Here is a 15,423-nt window from a genome sequence, read left to right on the forward strand (position 1 = left end):
ATCACCAGACCACCACATCACCACATCACCACATCACCACAACCCAAGACCACCACACCAACACATCACCACATCCCAAGACCAACAGACCAATATATCACCATGACACCACCACATTACCCCACAACAACCCCACCAGCATACCACCATGCCACACTGACACACCAACATCACCACACCACCAGACCAGAGCATCTGGGGGTCCCCCCGTCTCACTTGGGGGGTCCCCCCGTCTCACTTGGGCATGGTGTCGTCCATTGAGAACACAGATAGACATCAGTGATGTGTGACTCCTTGTTCTCTCCTGCAGCTCGGATTCTTCCGGAGGCAGAAGCGGCGAGAGGAGGAGGTGCCCAACGGCAAAGTGCCAGAGGAGCGGTAACAGCAGCTGAGGCCCCTCGCAGAGATCCGCGCTGGGACCCACTCTCAGGGACCACACCCCACTGGCCACTGCAGGAGCACATGACCACACTGCAGGATCTAAGCACTCTGGCCCCGGGGCCGGTCTGGCTCCCAAACAAAGACTTGGTTAAAAGACTTTCTGACATTCCTCCACAAAGACTTGCTCTGTACATCTCGTTTTGTAATGAATGCATATTTATAAAACTTTTGATGGGCTGTTCTCCAATTCATGGGAACCTGCCACCCCAGTGTAAAATGTTTTTTTATATATGGAATCTTATGCATATTAATTTATAAAAAACAGTTCTGAGAATGGTAATATTTAACGTGCAGAGACTTTTTGGAACCCAGTGGCTTGTCCGTCTGTCACGTCTGGTGCAACGCTGCCATGCACTACAACCTCTTCAAGGCCAGTACTTTCCATAACATGTAGTTGAAAAAAATTCTTGCATGGGACATTAGAAAAAAGATATATTAACATGTGGGTCATCTTGTTCCTCTAAAACTGAACACGCTGAAAAAAGCTGATGGTTGAGATACTGTCTAGAACAAAAGGGTTTGGGCCCATTTTGAAAAGCTCATTCTCAATGTCAAGTGTTTCTGTCCCATTTAAAACACGTACACTTCCCCTGAGACTTTGGCTGTGTTCCACTGAGGCCTCCACCTTTGGGCCCGCCCCTGACCCACAGTGTCCAGAAGGCTGATGCTGTTTACGTCATGCATCATTATCTCTAGTCACGAGAAGGCATAATATGTGACAAGAATGTGTCTTCACAAGCATGGCCCAGCTGTAAGTGTTATTTGGGACAGTCTGAGATAATGAATCATTAGTCTTAATGGAAATGTGGTGGTGGAAACACATTGTTGAGATTATATGAAAGAATGCCCAGCAAAATCAGCCGTTTTACTTAAAAATGTGCTATGAAAGTGTTTAGGTGGAAGGTTGGAAACGTTCTTTTTTGTAATAAAGTGGGATCTGTTTTGCCCCAGCACAGAGATATAGTAAAAGCAGCTCTTAGGATCAAAATGAGACCACTGTGTTCTGTCTGAATCGAATTAAGGAGAGTTTTATTCGCTTCGCAGCAGGAAGTGCAATGTTAGCATGCTGATGTGTATTAGCTTTATTGTGACAGTAAAGTCTGCTCTGAGCTCCCTGTGCATTAGGCAAGTGAACAGTACATTTGGACAAAATTTGCGATCAGTTAAAAACCTACTTTTTTTTATGACAGTAAAAATCCTGTCCAGTACCTTTAAGCTATTGAATATTAAACTGTGGCTTGAATAAGGCTCCACCAACCTCTACAGATTGTAAAATAATGTGTTCAAAGCACTCATGGGTGCCTGACAGAAGCTTTAAAAACGTTATATGATGCACTTTTATAAATCCAACTTGAATAGTGTAAATAGTCACGCTCAAAGCCTTGTTCTGGTTCCACGTGCCAGACATTGATTGTGCCGTGTGTCTCTGCGCGCTGGGTAATAGAGGCCATCAGTGGACGCCGACCCTCTGACCATGATTATGTGTCGAGCACCTGCTGCACACTCGATGGTCAAACAGGAGAATTTGCACCAATTATGATTGATTCAGCAGATGTTTGTCTTAATAAAATGTGAACTATGCCTGGAGTCATGAAGTCATTTCAGTTTACTTATCATTTCCACGTTTTGTGTCATCAGGAGTGTGTGTACAGTGGTGTTGGGGTCAAATGCTGAGCTCAGACTAATATCACATGTTTTGCTCTTACGGAAAAAATACGTGTAATTCCAGCCTCATTCATTCATTTTAGCAGATTTTAAGCTGCTCCGGGGTTTTGAATAAGGCTTTTTTATGTAACAGCGCAAAATAAGAGAAGTCTGGTTTAGATGTTTTTCAGACGTACGTATATTTCCCCCAAAATATTGTGACTATTATCATTTTAGGCTGAAATTTAAGTTAGGTTAAGGTTAGGGTTAGGGTCAGGGTTAGGGTTAGGGTTAAGGTTAGGGTTAAGGTTAAGGTTAAGGTTAGGGTTAAGGTTAGGGTTAGGGTTAGGGTCAGGGTTAGGGTTAAGGTTAAGGTTAAGGTTAGGGTTAGGGTTAGGGTTAAGGTTAGGGTTAAGGTTAAGGTTAGGGTTAAGGTTAAGGTTAAGGTTAGGGTTAAGGTTAAGGTTAAGGTTAGGGTTAAGGTTAAGGTTAAGGTTAGGGTTAAGGTTAAGGTTAAGGTTAAGGTTAAGGTTAAGGTTAGGGTTAAGGTTAGGGTTAGGGTTAGGGTTAGGGTTAGGGTTAAGGTTATTGTTAAGGTTAGGGTTAAGGTTAGGGTTAGGGTTAAGGTTAGGGTTAGGGTTAAGGTTAAGGTTAGGGTTAAGGTTAGGGTTAGGGTTAAGGTTAAGGTTAGGGTTAGGGTTAGGGTTAGGGTTAAGGTTAGGGTTAAGGTTAGGGTTAAGGTTAGGGTTAGGGTTAGGGTTAAGGTTAAGGTTGGGGTTAAGGTTAAGGTTAGGGTTAGGGTTAAGGTTAGGGTTAGGGTTAGGGTTAAGGTTAAGGTTAGGGTTAGGGTTAGCCATGAGGCTATAACGGGCTATAAGGGAAATACCGCGGTCCCTGAAACTGCGGGGCAATTTGACCGCGCCGCGGCTCTCCAGCCCCGGCCTAAAAATAAATTGGAAATATAAGTAAATTACATTATGATGGGTCATGAATGAGAGCATGTCGATAGCACTCACTGGAGAAGCACTAAATCTCATGTTTGGAGAGAATTTTGTAAGAAAAACCTTAACTTTTAGTACATATTATTAGGGAAATACTTTATCAAGCATCACGGCCATGTGTTTTGGGATTGTCTGACGTTTCAGTTTTTAAAAGAATAAACATAAAACACAGAACAGAACCAGAGAGTGAAAAGTAAAATAAGAATACAAATAGACAACTCAATATCAAAATAGATAATAATAAAATAAGCCTCATTTTGTCCAAAGTCTCATTTCAAATACATTTTTTCCATTTCTAAATTTAGAAACTTGATTGTTGGTGATGTTTGTGTCATCCATTTCTTTGTTATGGCTTTTTCTCCTGCCGCCAAAAGTATATTCCAGAGGTATCTATTTATTGTGTCCATGACAGGAGTCTTGAGGCCCAACAGTTCTGAAATTGAGTGGGATGGAAATGTCAAAAACGGTCTGCAGAGCATTGTTCATTTCAGTCCAATATTTCTGAGCAAAAGGACAGTCCCAGAACACGTGAGAGTGGTTTTCCTCCTGGTGCCACAGTTTCTCCAACAGTCTGAATTTCCATGTGAATAATGGGCACTTTGACATGGTTATGAAAAAATCTTGACACATTTTTCCAGCAAAATTCTCTCCAGACGTGTGACTTTGAGCTAGCTGTCCAGATTAGAAATGCATTGATATAATTTAGAAATTATTCATTATTATTGAAAGTTCTGATTTATAAGCCTCAATAAAAACATTATTTTTTATTGTTTCAAACCTTTGATTTAGACTAAAGTATGGGATCAGAGTCAAGATCTTTCCTTATAGTGGAGAAAAGAGGAGTATAGTTTTTCTCCAGGATTGGAGATAGTTCTTTATGGACATATATATTTAAAAGGACATAGGAGATCGCCAGTGCATTCGATTTGTATCAACATTGGACCAATATCATGAAAGAAATGCATCACATTAGGAACTGAAATGTCTGGTTTGCTCAAATATAGTCGGACATCATCGTCATAGCAGTTTTATGTTTTGTTCCATCAAGTGAGACGCCATAATATGTTTCCAATTGTCTAATATATCGGGTCAATGATTCCAAGTACAAAGCAAATAACTATATAAGTGACCATTGAATGTCGTTCTTGATGTTGGACAATCGTAAAAAGCCTGAATATGTTGCATTATTAAATAATCTATTTAAAATGTGTTCAGCACTTTAATAAATAAGACCAGCTGACAAAATCAAAAGCTTTCCCAGCATCTATAATTCATTATGTTTAAAGTTCGTCTTATGTTATTTTGTGTTTGTCATTTGTTAATAAATCCTGTCTGATCATTGTGAATTCAATTTGGGTTAGGGTTAGGTGAATTCATTCCAACTCTGAGGATCTGAGCTTTTTTAACGGCCCAGTTAAAAGTTGATAAAAGCAATGGAGTAACTTTTAGAGCTTTATACCAGTCTGAGGTGAACCAGTCAGTGCTTTGAGATTTGCTTTTTAGTCTTTGATTGCACTTTGAATTTCAGTAGTTGCTATTTCAGGACCTAATTTTAGTTTTGCTCTTCAGTCATGACGATTAAGAGTGTCCAAAAATATTGTATTTCTTTTTCCTGATATTTTGGTGAAAAGGTTTTTGTAGAAGGATTAAATGCTGATTGTATTCGGTCTTGTTTGGTCCAAATTACAGACATTATTCTGCATATCTCCTATTTTGAAAATAGTTTTTTTCTGGCTGTTGTTTTCTAAGCTAATTATATGTATTCCAAGCTAATACATTTATATCTTTGTTTGGTGAAGAGGTTTTGTTTTGTATTTTTTTCAGGTCAGGTCATTAATCTCCTCCCTCTTTTTAATTACCTATAGCATTTGGGGATCATTGTATTCCACGTGCGTAAGCTTCCGACAGCTTTTTTTTGTTCTGTAAATCATTCATTTTTTTCTGCCTTTGTTTCTTTTTGGTTGAGGCGACAGCCATTGCCCTGCCCCTCAAAACTGCCTTTGCTGCATCCCAGAGCAATGAGTGGAGAAACTTCACCATTACAATTTTTTCCAATGTCATATTTTTTACAAATTCTGTGTCATTAAGTTGGACAAGTTGGCCACTGTCCAGGGTGTACCCCGCCCGAAGTCACTGGGCTCCAGTCACCCACGACCCCGAAAGGGAACAAGCGGTAGAAAATGGATGGATGGATGGATGGATGGATGGATAAATCAAGCTTGTAAAACAGCCTATTTCCATTTGCGCAACAAGAGCCAAAATCAGAAGAATCCTGCCTAAAAGTGATGCCGAAAAACTTATCCATGCATTTGTAACGACTAGATTAGACTACTGTAACTCCCTGCTTGCAGCGTGTCCTAAAAGCTCCATAAAAAGCTTTCAACTGGTTCAAAATGCAGCAGCAAGATTACTAACAGGAACAAAAAGAAGAGAGCACATTACGCCGGTGCTGGAGTCTCTTCACTGGCTCCCCGTCGAGTTTAGAATCAAATTTAAAATTCTACTCTTGACCTACAAAGCCATAAATGACATGGCCCCATCCTACCTCAAAGATGCTATAGAACCATATCATCCAAACAGAGCTCTTCGCTCTCAGAATGCCGGCCTTCTGGTGGTGCCAAGAGTCTCTAAAAGTACTGTAGGAGGTAGAGCGTTTAGCTACCAAGCTCCTGTGTTATGGAATCAGCTCCCGACCCATGTTAAATATGCTGACACAGTCTCTTCATTTAAGTCCAGGCTTAAAACGTTCCTCTTCGAAATCGCTTATGGTCAGACTAGTTAGGAACAGAAACATAAACCCACAGCTTTAGCTACGCTGCCCTAGGAGTAACTGTGCTGGGGGAAGTATGACAGCTTGAGCACTATCCTCTTCTTCTTCTGACTACTTATGCTATCAAACAATATTTATTTTTTAATTCCACTTGCAAACTGTTCACCGCCTTCTTTTCTTTCTCTCACTCCTGAGGACCTGTGGACCCAGATGTCCCTCTCCTGGTGAAGTGGTCCCTGCCCTGTGTGGACGGTCCCTCATCTGCTTGAAGAGTGGGTCCAGTTCGCCTCAGTCGGTCCCTCATCTGCCTGAAGAGTGGGTCCAGTTCGCCTCAGTCGGTCCCTCATCTGCCTGAAGAGTGGGTCCAGTTCGCCTCAGTCGGTCCCTCATCTGCCTGAAGAGTGGGTCCAGCTCCAGTCTCCCTTGTGTCCGTCTGTCCGTCTGTGAGAGTCGGATCTCTCCTTCACTGGAACTCCTCCAGGTTTCTACGCTTTTTTCCCAAAGAGGTTTTTTTTGTAGTTTTTCCTGGCCGAGAAGGAGAGTCTAAGGACAGAGGACCCTGGGACATCGTCCCTCGCCACCACAGACATTGTCTGACTTCATCGCCACCACAGACATTGTTGATTCATTTCTCCCTGTGGCCCTCAGAGGCAACTGTTGTTGTGATTTTGGGCCTTACAAAAATAAATTGATTTGATTTGAGAAATCTGACATCCCATCGGCTGAACATCAATCAGCAACAGATGTTCTAAGTCATTTAAATTGGTTTCTTGTAGGTATAGGGAATATTTGTCTTTTCTCATCTTTGTCAATATCTTTGACCACTTTATTGGACTCAATACTCCATTAACATTAAAAGATGCAGTTTGTAACCTTTCAGATGCATTGTATTTACCATGTTGAAATCATTCTTTTAATTCTACTTTTGTTACACAACTCTCTGGTCGAGCACAACACACAAACATGATAGAACAAACTGCAAAAAGAAAGAGTTCATGAGTGTGGAGGAAAAAACATTTTCTAGGTTTAAAAAAAAAGGCACTCCAGTACGGTTGATATAACTTTTTCAAGGCAAGGCAAGTTTATTTGTAGAGCACATTTCATACACAAGGTAATTCAAAGTGCTTCACAGCAGGAAAAATGCATTAAAATCACAAAGAAATTGCAGATACAATAAAATTAACAAATTAAAAAAAAATTAAGTCATAAAAGAGAAGAATGCAAAGAAAATCCTTTCAGTCACAAACACAGCTAAACAAAACTGTTTTTAGCTTAGATTTGAACATTGTCAGAGTAGAACATGTCTCACATCTTCAGGAAGAATGTTCCAGGTTTTAGCTGCATAAAACTGAAACGCAGATTCCCCATGTTTAGTCCTGACTCTGGCACCAGCAGGAGGCCGGTCCATGTTTAGTCCTGACTCTGGCACCAGCAGGAGGCCGGTCCATGTTTAGTCCTGACTCTGGCACCAGCAGGAGGCCGGTCCATGTTTAGTCCTGACTCTGGCACCAGCAGGAGGCCGGTCCATGTTTAGTCCTGACTCTGGCACCAGCAGGAGGCCGGTCCATGTTTTGTCCTGACTCTGGCACCAGCAGGAGGCCGGTCCATGTTTAGTCCTGACTCTGGCACCAGCAGGAGGCCGGTCCATGTTTAGTCCTGACTCTGGCACCAGCAGGAGGCCGGTCCATGTTTAGTCCTGACTCTGGCACCAGCAGGAGGCCGGTCCATGTTTAGTCCTGACTCTGGCACCAGCAGGAGGCTGGTCCATGTTTAGTCCTGACTCTGGCACCAGCAGGAGGCCGGTCCATGTTTAGTCCTGACTCTGGCACCAGCAGGAGGCCGGTCCATGTTTAGTCCTGACTCTGGCACCAGCAGGAGGCCGGTTCATGTTTAGTCCTGACTCTGGCACCAGCAGGAGGCCGGTCCATGTTTAGTCCTGACTCTGGCACCAGCAGGAGGCCGGTCCATGTTTAGTCCTGACTCTGGCACCAGCAGGAGGCCGGTTCATGTTTAGTCCTGACTCTGGCACCAGCAGGAGGCCGGTTCATGTTTAGTCCTGACTCTGGGCACCAGCAGGAGGCCGGTCCATGTTTAGTCCTGACTCTGGCACCAGCAGGAGGCCGGTCCATGTTTAGTCCTGACTCTGGCACCAGCAGGAGGCCGTCCATGTTTAGTCCTGACTCTGGCACCAGCAGGAGGCCGGTCCATGTTTAGTCCTGACTCTGGCACCAGTAGGAGGCCGGTCCATGTTTAGTCCTGACTCTGGCACCAGTAGGAGGCCGGTCCATGTTTAGTCCTGACTCTGGCACCAGCAGGAGGCCGGTCCCTGAGGTCCTCAGAGTCCGAGATGGTTCATATGGCACTAACATGTCCGAGATGTACTTTGGTGCTAGGCCATGGAGAGACTTGTACACAAGCAGAGCTGCTTTAAAGTCTCTTCTCTGAGCCACAGGGGGCAGTGCAGAGGCCTGAGAACAGGACTAATGTGATGGTACTTCCTGGTTCTAGTCAGGACCCGAGCAGCAGTTGGAATACACTCTCCAGTACAGTCCAGGTCCCTTTCATTGAAATAAGGAAACTACAGGGGAGAAAATGTCAAACCAGAACGCCTCTTCTGCTGAAGCGAATCTTTTTTTTTCCCTTTCACGTTGATCCTCAGCATTGCAGGATAACGTAGGGCATATTCCACGTTCTTCTCTCTCAAGCAGGATCAGTGACCACTGAGTAGACGTTGAAGAAAGAGTTTGAGAATCTATTCTCTGAGCCTGAAGCCAGTGCAGAGACCTGAGCACAGGACTAACGTGGGAGTACTTCCTGGTTCAAGTCAGGACCCTTTGTTTAAGGAAAATATGTCAAAACTTCAAGACTTATGTAGAGGAAAATTACAACGGTGATACGTCTCCGCCCATCCTCTGAGAGTTTGAGAGCTAAAATTATAGCCAAAAAAGAAACAAAGGGAGAAAAAGCTAAATTATCTGCAAGAAAAACTAAAACAGCTGGAGGTAAATCATGCTAAGAAGGGGAATCCTCAAGTGCTACTGGAAATTAAATAGAACATTAGAGGGGGAAAAAAATCAAAAATCAAATACGAGACAGGTAGAGAAACGTAATATTAACCAAACCAAATGAAATTCAATCATCATTTGAATCCTTATACCAAGTTTTCCAAAACTCTCAGGAGATAAAGAAGATGATATACATTATTTTTAGGACACCCTAAAAGTGCCTGTTATGACCAGGAGCTGAAATAATCGTGTTGGAAACAACACTATAAGGTGTAATAAAAAGTCTAAAGAACAGTAAACTCCAGGGAGTGATGGGTTCTGCTCAGAGTTGTATGAAGCTCCAAAAGAGACACTTAATCCACTGCTATTGAAAAACGTTGTAGGGTAGGTCCAGCAATGTTCCCTCTAATTATTCACGTGTCTGGGCAAACACACAAGCTCACTGGGCCCACTGAGGACCACTGTGAGAAACATGCGCCCCCTGTGGGCACACACCAGTATCACACCTGTTCAAAACCTTGGATCATTGCAAGTTACATTAAAAGACTCAAATTACAGCAGCAATTTTCATTAGTTTACTTTTATTACAAGCAATTTGGCCCAGTTAAAATACAAAACTCATGTTGTCCTGCTTTGGCCTGGCTGTGGTCCAGTTGTGGAACAAAATGAGACATATACACCTTTCAGACATTAAAACATACATTTTTGCACGTCTGTCCTTCTCACGTCTCCAGTGGTTGGACACTTTGTCCAGGTTGATGCTTCGTCTGCTTCTTGCTTTGACTTTATGCTCATCAGCCGTGCCCTGCTCCAGCTCCTGGAGCGGGGCACGGTTTGGCTTGCCGCTCCTGCGCGCCGCACCCGGCGTCTCCACTCAGGTGGACACCAGAGACCGTACCGCAGCGGGCGCACCGGGCCGAAGCCGGTGGACACTTCTTTCAGACGCTACGTCGATAAATATCCATGTTTTCGTCAGCCTCACTTCCTGGTTCCACGTCTGTCCGGAGGCGCGCAGCCGATGACGTCACCATTGCTCCACCTCTCAGCTCCCCCTGGTGGCGGGAGCCAGGTTGTACAACTCAATTTAAAGCAGATTAAACAATGTTCATAGGGACTCGGCAATGTCCCAGCTTGTCCTTAACAATGTTGAGTTCAACGCTCCCTCTTTTTTCTCAATCTTTCTCATCAATTCTCATCCCCTCCGCTGCACACGCTGCTCCCTCGACATACATTCCTCTATCCCTCCTCTGTACCTACTGCTACATTCTTCTGCATGTACCTATCAACGTACCATCTTCTACGCGCTGGCTCTTTACCATTCATTATCATTCTGGCTTAAGCTATTCTTTCTTTTCGCCCTCCGTTCATGCTTACTTGTACTACACTATTTCGACAGTTCCTACTCTTCTCACGTGAACTCTCACGCCTTGTAGGCTCACAATTTATGCTTCCACTAAATTACTATCACGTCACATTCAGCTGTCTGGCTTCGCCGCCACATGCTAGCCACAGGTATCTACGAAGATTCTATTTCTTGCATTCCGGCAGTTTCTCATCTTCTCATTCGCATATTACCTTAAGTCTAATTTTCCCAGCTCTTGCTTTTCACTCTACCTCATCTTACCATGTTTGCTTGTCTGCAATGGTGACGTCATAAGGCGCTGGTACAGCTGGCAGTCCGGTGTAAACGCTCTCTCTTCTTTCTCACACTTATTGTGCTTTATCTCCTATATTTTGTAAATATAGTTAGTATATTTTTTCTATTTTACTGTACGATAGGGACACGCGCTGGAATAGTTTTTTAATTCAACTGTTTTTGACTTTTTTCGGCTGGATTTGAGCGTTTTTCGTTGCGTTCGTTGTGTTGTTGTGACGTGAGCTAGCTCCGAGCGAGCCCACCAGCCCCCCCCCGCGCGCCCTCCGGCCGCGCTAAAGTACGGCGTGTCGTCGGTACACGTTTATATACACGTTTATATACACGTTTATATGAAAGAGGAACTTCACGAACGATCGGGACACGCACTGGAATCGCTTTAAATTAACTTGTTTTGACTTTATTCGGCTGGATTGAGTGTTTTCGTCGTGTCGTTGCGATGTGTCTTGCCTCTGAGTCCCCCGGCTCCGGCCCCGCCCCCCGGCTCCGGCCCCGCCCCCCGGCCGGCGCCGTACCGCGTTTCCACAAAGGAGGAACTCATGAAACTGCGGAGAACAGTCGTCTTACCCGGAGATCGTCACGTTATCCCGGCGCAATACTGACCTAACCTAATACTGATGTGCAATTCTGTCATATGTGCAATTGCTGTTGGAATTCATGTGCAATTCATGTGCTGTCGTGACACATATTCATGTGCAATTACCGTCGGGATCACATGCAATGGTATTTATTTATTTATTTGTCTATGGGAGTTTTTATTTATTTATAGGAGATCTTCTACTGAAAGTGTTTTTCAGACTTCCTATAAGTGATCTGTTCTTCTGTATCTACCTCTGTATCTTCCTGCGTTGCACCAATGAAATTTCCCCATGTGGGACAATAAAGGAATATCTTCTCACACATGCTCACATCGCCTTCGGGCTCCTACTACATTCCACGCCTGCACCCCTCATCCCATTCATTACCATTACGACGACTCATGCTAGCATACTACTCCGACCCATGCCATGCCTCGCTGCTCCAATCCACTCCACTCGCTCGCCCAGAGCCCCGCCAGCAGCCACGCTCGCTTAGAGCCCCACCTGCAGCCACGCTCGCCTAGAGCCCCAGCCCCGCCGGCAGCCACGCTTGCTCAGAGCCACGCCTGCAGCCACGCTCGCTCAGAGCCCCACCTGCAGCCCCGATCCACGGCAGCGTCCACGCGCTCGCCCCCACCCGCGGGAGCGTCCACGCGCTCGCCCCGAGCACGAACTTTGCCAACGGCCCCATGCTCGCCCCGATCCACAGAAGCGGCCTCACGCTCACCCCGATCCACAGCAGCGGCCTCACGCTCACCCCGATCCACAGCAGCGGCTTCTCGCTCGCCCGATCAACGGCAGCTGCTTTACGCTCGCCCCAACTTACGCATTCATTTCCCAGAGCCCCTCTGAGCCACAGGGATGTCTACCACAGAGCCACCGGTTTACGCCCCTCTGGTTCTCCAGTCTCTCCTTCGACCCCATTCTCGCACCGAGTTCGTTCTCCACTCGATCTCTTTCGACTATTCATTCATCCCTCCCTTCATCACTCATCCCGCTCTATCTCCCCATTCATCCCACATCCCACTCGAGCTTTTCTGCATCCTCACCAGGGTCACAGCTGGCACCAGGAAGCCGTCTCTCCCCAGAACAGTCATCGGGCTCCGGGATGCTCATTCATCTCACATTCCCTCCTTCTTCTCAGAAAAACATCTCTCAACGTGCACCTCATCCATCGCGCATCTATTGATGCATCGACGACCGCTCAGAGCACTCCAGCCCCTTCCAACCCATTCCAGCTGCCATACGCACTAGGCGGTCCTCAAGCGCTTAGTCTCCGCTACGAGGCATTCACATAATCCCACAGAATTATACCCCACTATCGTCCAGACATTTTTTTGGGGGGGGTTCGATCAGACAGAAGGCACTTGTTCAACACCTCTATAGTAGATGAATAAGGGATATCCTACTATGCCGCACCTCATAATACTCAGTCTATTCCCCTCTATCAATCCGTCTCCTGCATTGCTTATACTCAAGTCACCATAATCGACCAACTCCTACTCTCGATTCACCGTCCCAAATCCGACGCTCTACACCAAACTTCGACGATCGCTTCAATTCCTCCTCTTCGATCTTCAGGAATCACATAAATCAGACTCATATCTTTCATTCCACTCATTCTCAATCTCATTCAGCTCTCAATTAAGTTCCCTCATTCAACGCTCATATTGACTTAATTTCCATCCGCAGCTCGTCAACTCCTACATCCATGCAAGTATTTCGCTCTCCACTCCGGAGCAAGGCAACTCCACCACAAAATTCAGTTCTATCGACTGCTCGTTCAATCCCATCACTCTCGCACCTTATTCACACCCATGTACTTCCGTTGACGACCCACAAACGCTAAAACACTATTCAAATGCACCGGTATTAATCCTCCTCTCAGTAATGGACAGACTGCTTTCGATTCCATCCAGCTCCTCTTCCCTCGTGTCACTCAGGAACATTATTTTCATGCAGGCTTACGTCGAGATCCAGATCAACTTCCTTCATTTTAAATCATTTTTGGGGGTTCTGAATCAGCTGGACTGATTACCCGAGACAGAGCCCCCATCCTGAGTCTCTACCCAGCCATCTCTCATCGATCCATCATCGATCCCTCATCGATCTCTCATCGATCTCTCATCGATCCATCATCGATCTCTCATCGATCCATCATCGATCCCTCATCGATCTCTCATCGATCCATCATCGATCTCTCATCGATCCATCATCGATCTCTCATCCATCCATCATCGGTCTCTCATCGATCTCTCATCGATCCATCATCGATCTCTCATCGATCCATCATCGATCTCTCATCGATCCATCATCGATCTCTCATCGATCTCTCATCGATCCATCATCGATCTCTCATCGATCTCTCATCGATCTCTCATCGATCCATCATCGATCTCTCATCGATCCATCATCGATCCATCATCGATCCATCATCGGTCTCTCATCGATCTCTCATCGATCCATCATCGGTCTCTCATCGATCCATCATCCATCTCTCATCGATCCATCATCGATCTCTCATCGATCTCTCATCGATCCATCATCGATCTCTCATCGATCTCTCATCGATCCATCATCGATCTCTCATCGATCTCTCATCGATCCATCATCGATCTCTCATCGATCCATCATCGATCCATCATCGATCCATCATCGATCTCTCATCGATCTCTCATCGATCCATCATCGATCTCTCATCGATCCATCATCGATCCATCATCGATCCATCATCGATCCATCATCGATCTCTCATCGATCCATCATCGATCTCTCATCGATCCATCATCGATCCATCATCGATCCATCATCCATCTCTCATCGATCCATCATCGATCTCTCATCGATCTCTCATCGATCCATCATCGATCTCTCATCGATCTCTCATCGATCCATCATCGATCTCTCATCGATCTCTCATCGATCCATCATCGATCTCTCATCGATCCATCATCGATCCATCATCGATCCATCATCGATCTCTCATCGATCTCTCATCGATCCATCATCGATCTCTCATCGATCCATCATCGATCCATCATCGATCCATCATCGATCCATCATCGATCTCTCATCGATCCATCATCGATCTCTCATCGATCCATCATCGATCCATCATCGATCTCTCATCGATCTCTCATTGATCGCTCATCGATCCATCATCGATCTCTCATCGATCTCTCATCGATCTCTCATCGATCGCTCATCGATCCATCATCAATCTCTCATCGATCGCTCATCGATCCATCATCAATCTCTCATCGATCTCTCATCGATTAGTATTTGGGCCTCAAAATACCTGCCCGACACATGGATATCTTTGGAGCGCAAAGATGGCCACTACAAATAAATTGAAAACTCAAACAGCACCAACAATTAACAACTGGACCCAAATTATAACTGAGGTTTGAAAAAATTTAAATAATTAGGTTTGGACTTTATTAAAAAAATTACCTTTCTGACCACGTTTTGTACTTTGCTCTCTGTGTCGTGTTCTTTGTTTTTTTATTTACAATGTTTTCATTTAAAACAAGAAAAAATAAAAACAAGGACATTTTAAAAAGAACCGAGAAAAAGTTGATTATCTCAAAAAAGGTTAAAATTGCTCAAACTTGTTGAAAGCTGTAGGTGGCCTTAGAAGAGCACGAGCAGTTTGTTTTTACATTGTGCTTTGTGCTGCTCTTGATTATCACCATTGTAATATCCTCAGTTAATACAAAATGCTCAGTTTTGACAGTTTTCTTATATGTACCAAGTTCAAAATTATGAATAAGGCTGTTCCACGTCCATGGACATTGTTCTCAGACTTTGGCCTTCTCTTCCCGTTCCACTGCAACAGATGCTCTGCCTCTGCACAACTGTCCTTCCATTTCTAACCATCACACAGAGGAATCAACTGAAACTGTCAGTCGATAATCAACTGTCAACATCAGTCAAAGTAAATTGTACTCGTGATGTAACTGTAAAACCTATGTTTGATATCTGTATAAGTTTATAATTTTAGGAAATCATCGAATTTGATATTTTGACATTTTAGAAATAGCTAAATCTGGTGCAGCTCATCTTCTCTTTTGTAAGATTTTGTGTATATTGTTTGTATTTACACTATTGATTAGGGACACGACCACAAATGTCTTTCTCCAATGCTATGGTCTGAGTTTCAATCAATCAATCAATCAATCAAAAAATCAAAAAATCAATATCACTTTATTTATCCCCAAGAGGCAATTCAAGAACATTGAGCAGTTACACACAGTAAAAATAGAACACCTCAAACACAGACGTTACCATATTTAAGCATTTGCTGTACATTACACCAGTTGGATTTCAT

General features: G+C 44.3%; 1 protein-coding gene across 1 annotated transcript in view; it reads left to right on the forward strand.

The window, feature by feature from the left end:
• itga11a (integrin, alpha 11a) overlaps nucleotides 1-1,954 on the forward strand; it is a 115,932-nt gene extending 113,978 nt beyond the window's left edge. The window contains exon 30 of the mRNA XM_072464896.1: nucleotides 311-1,954. Within this exon, the coding sequence (XP_072320997.1) occupies nucleotides 311-382 (72 nt within the window). The 3' untranslated portion in view covers nucleotides 383-1,954. The remainder of the gene's footprint in view (nucleotides 1-310) is intronic.
• The last annotated feature ends 13,469 nt before the right edge of the window (nucleotides 1,955-15,423 follow it).

The sequence above is a fragment of the Eucyclogobius newberryi genome, unplaced genomic scaffold (genome assembly GCF_026437365.1).
Source record: "Eucyclogobius newberryi isolate DKJ021-1_F unplaced genomic scaffold, fEucNew1.0.hap1 SCAF_5, whole genome shotgun sequence".
NCBI lineage: Eukaryota > Metazoa > Chordata > Actinopteri > Gobiiformes > Gobiidae > Eucyclogobius > Eucyclogobius newberryi.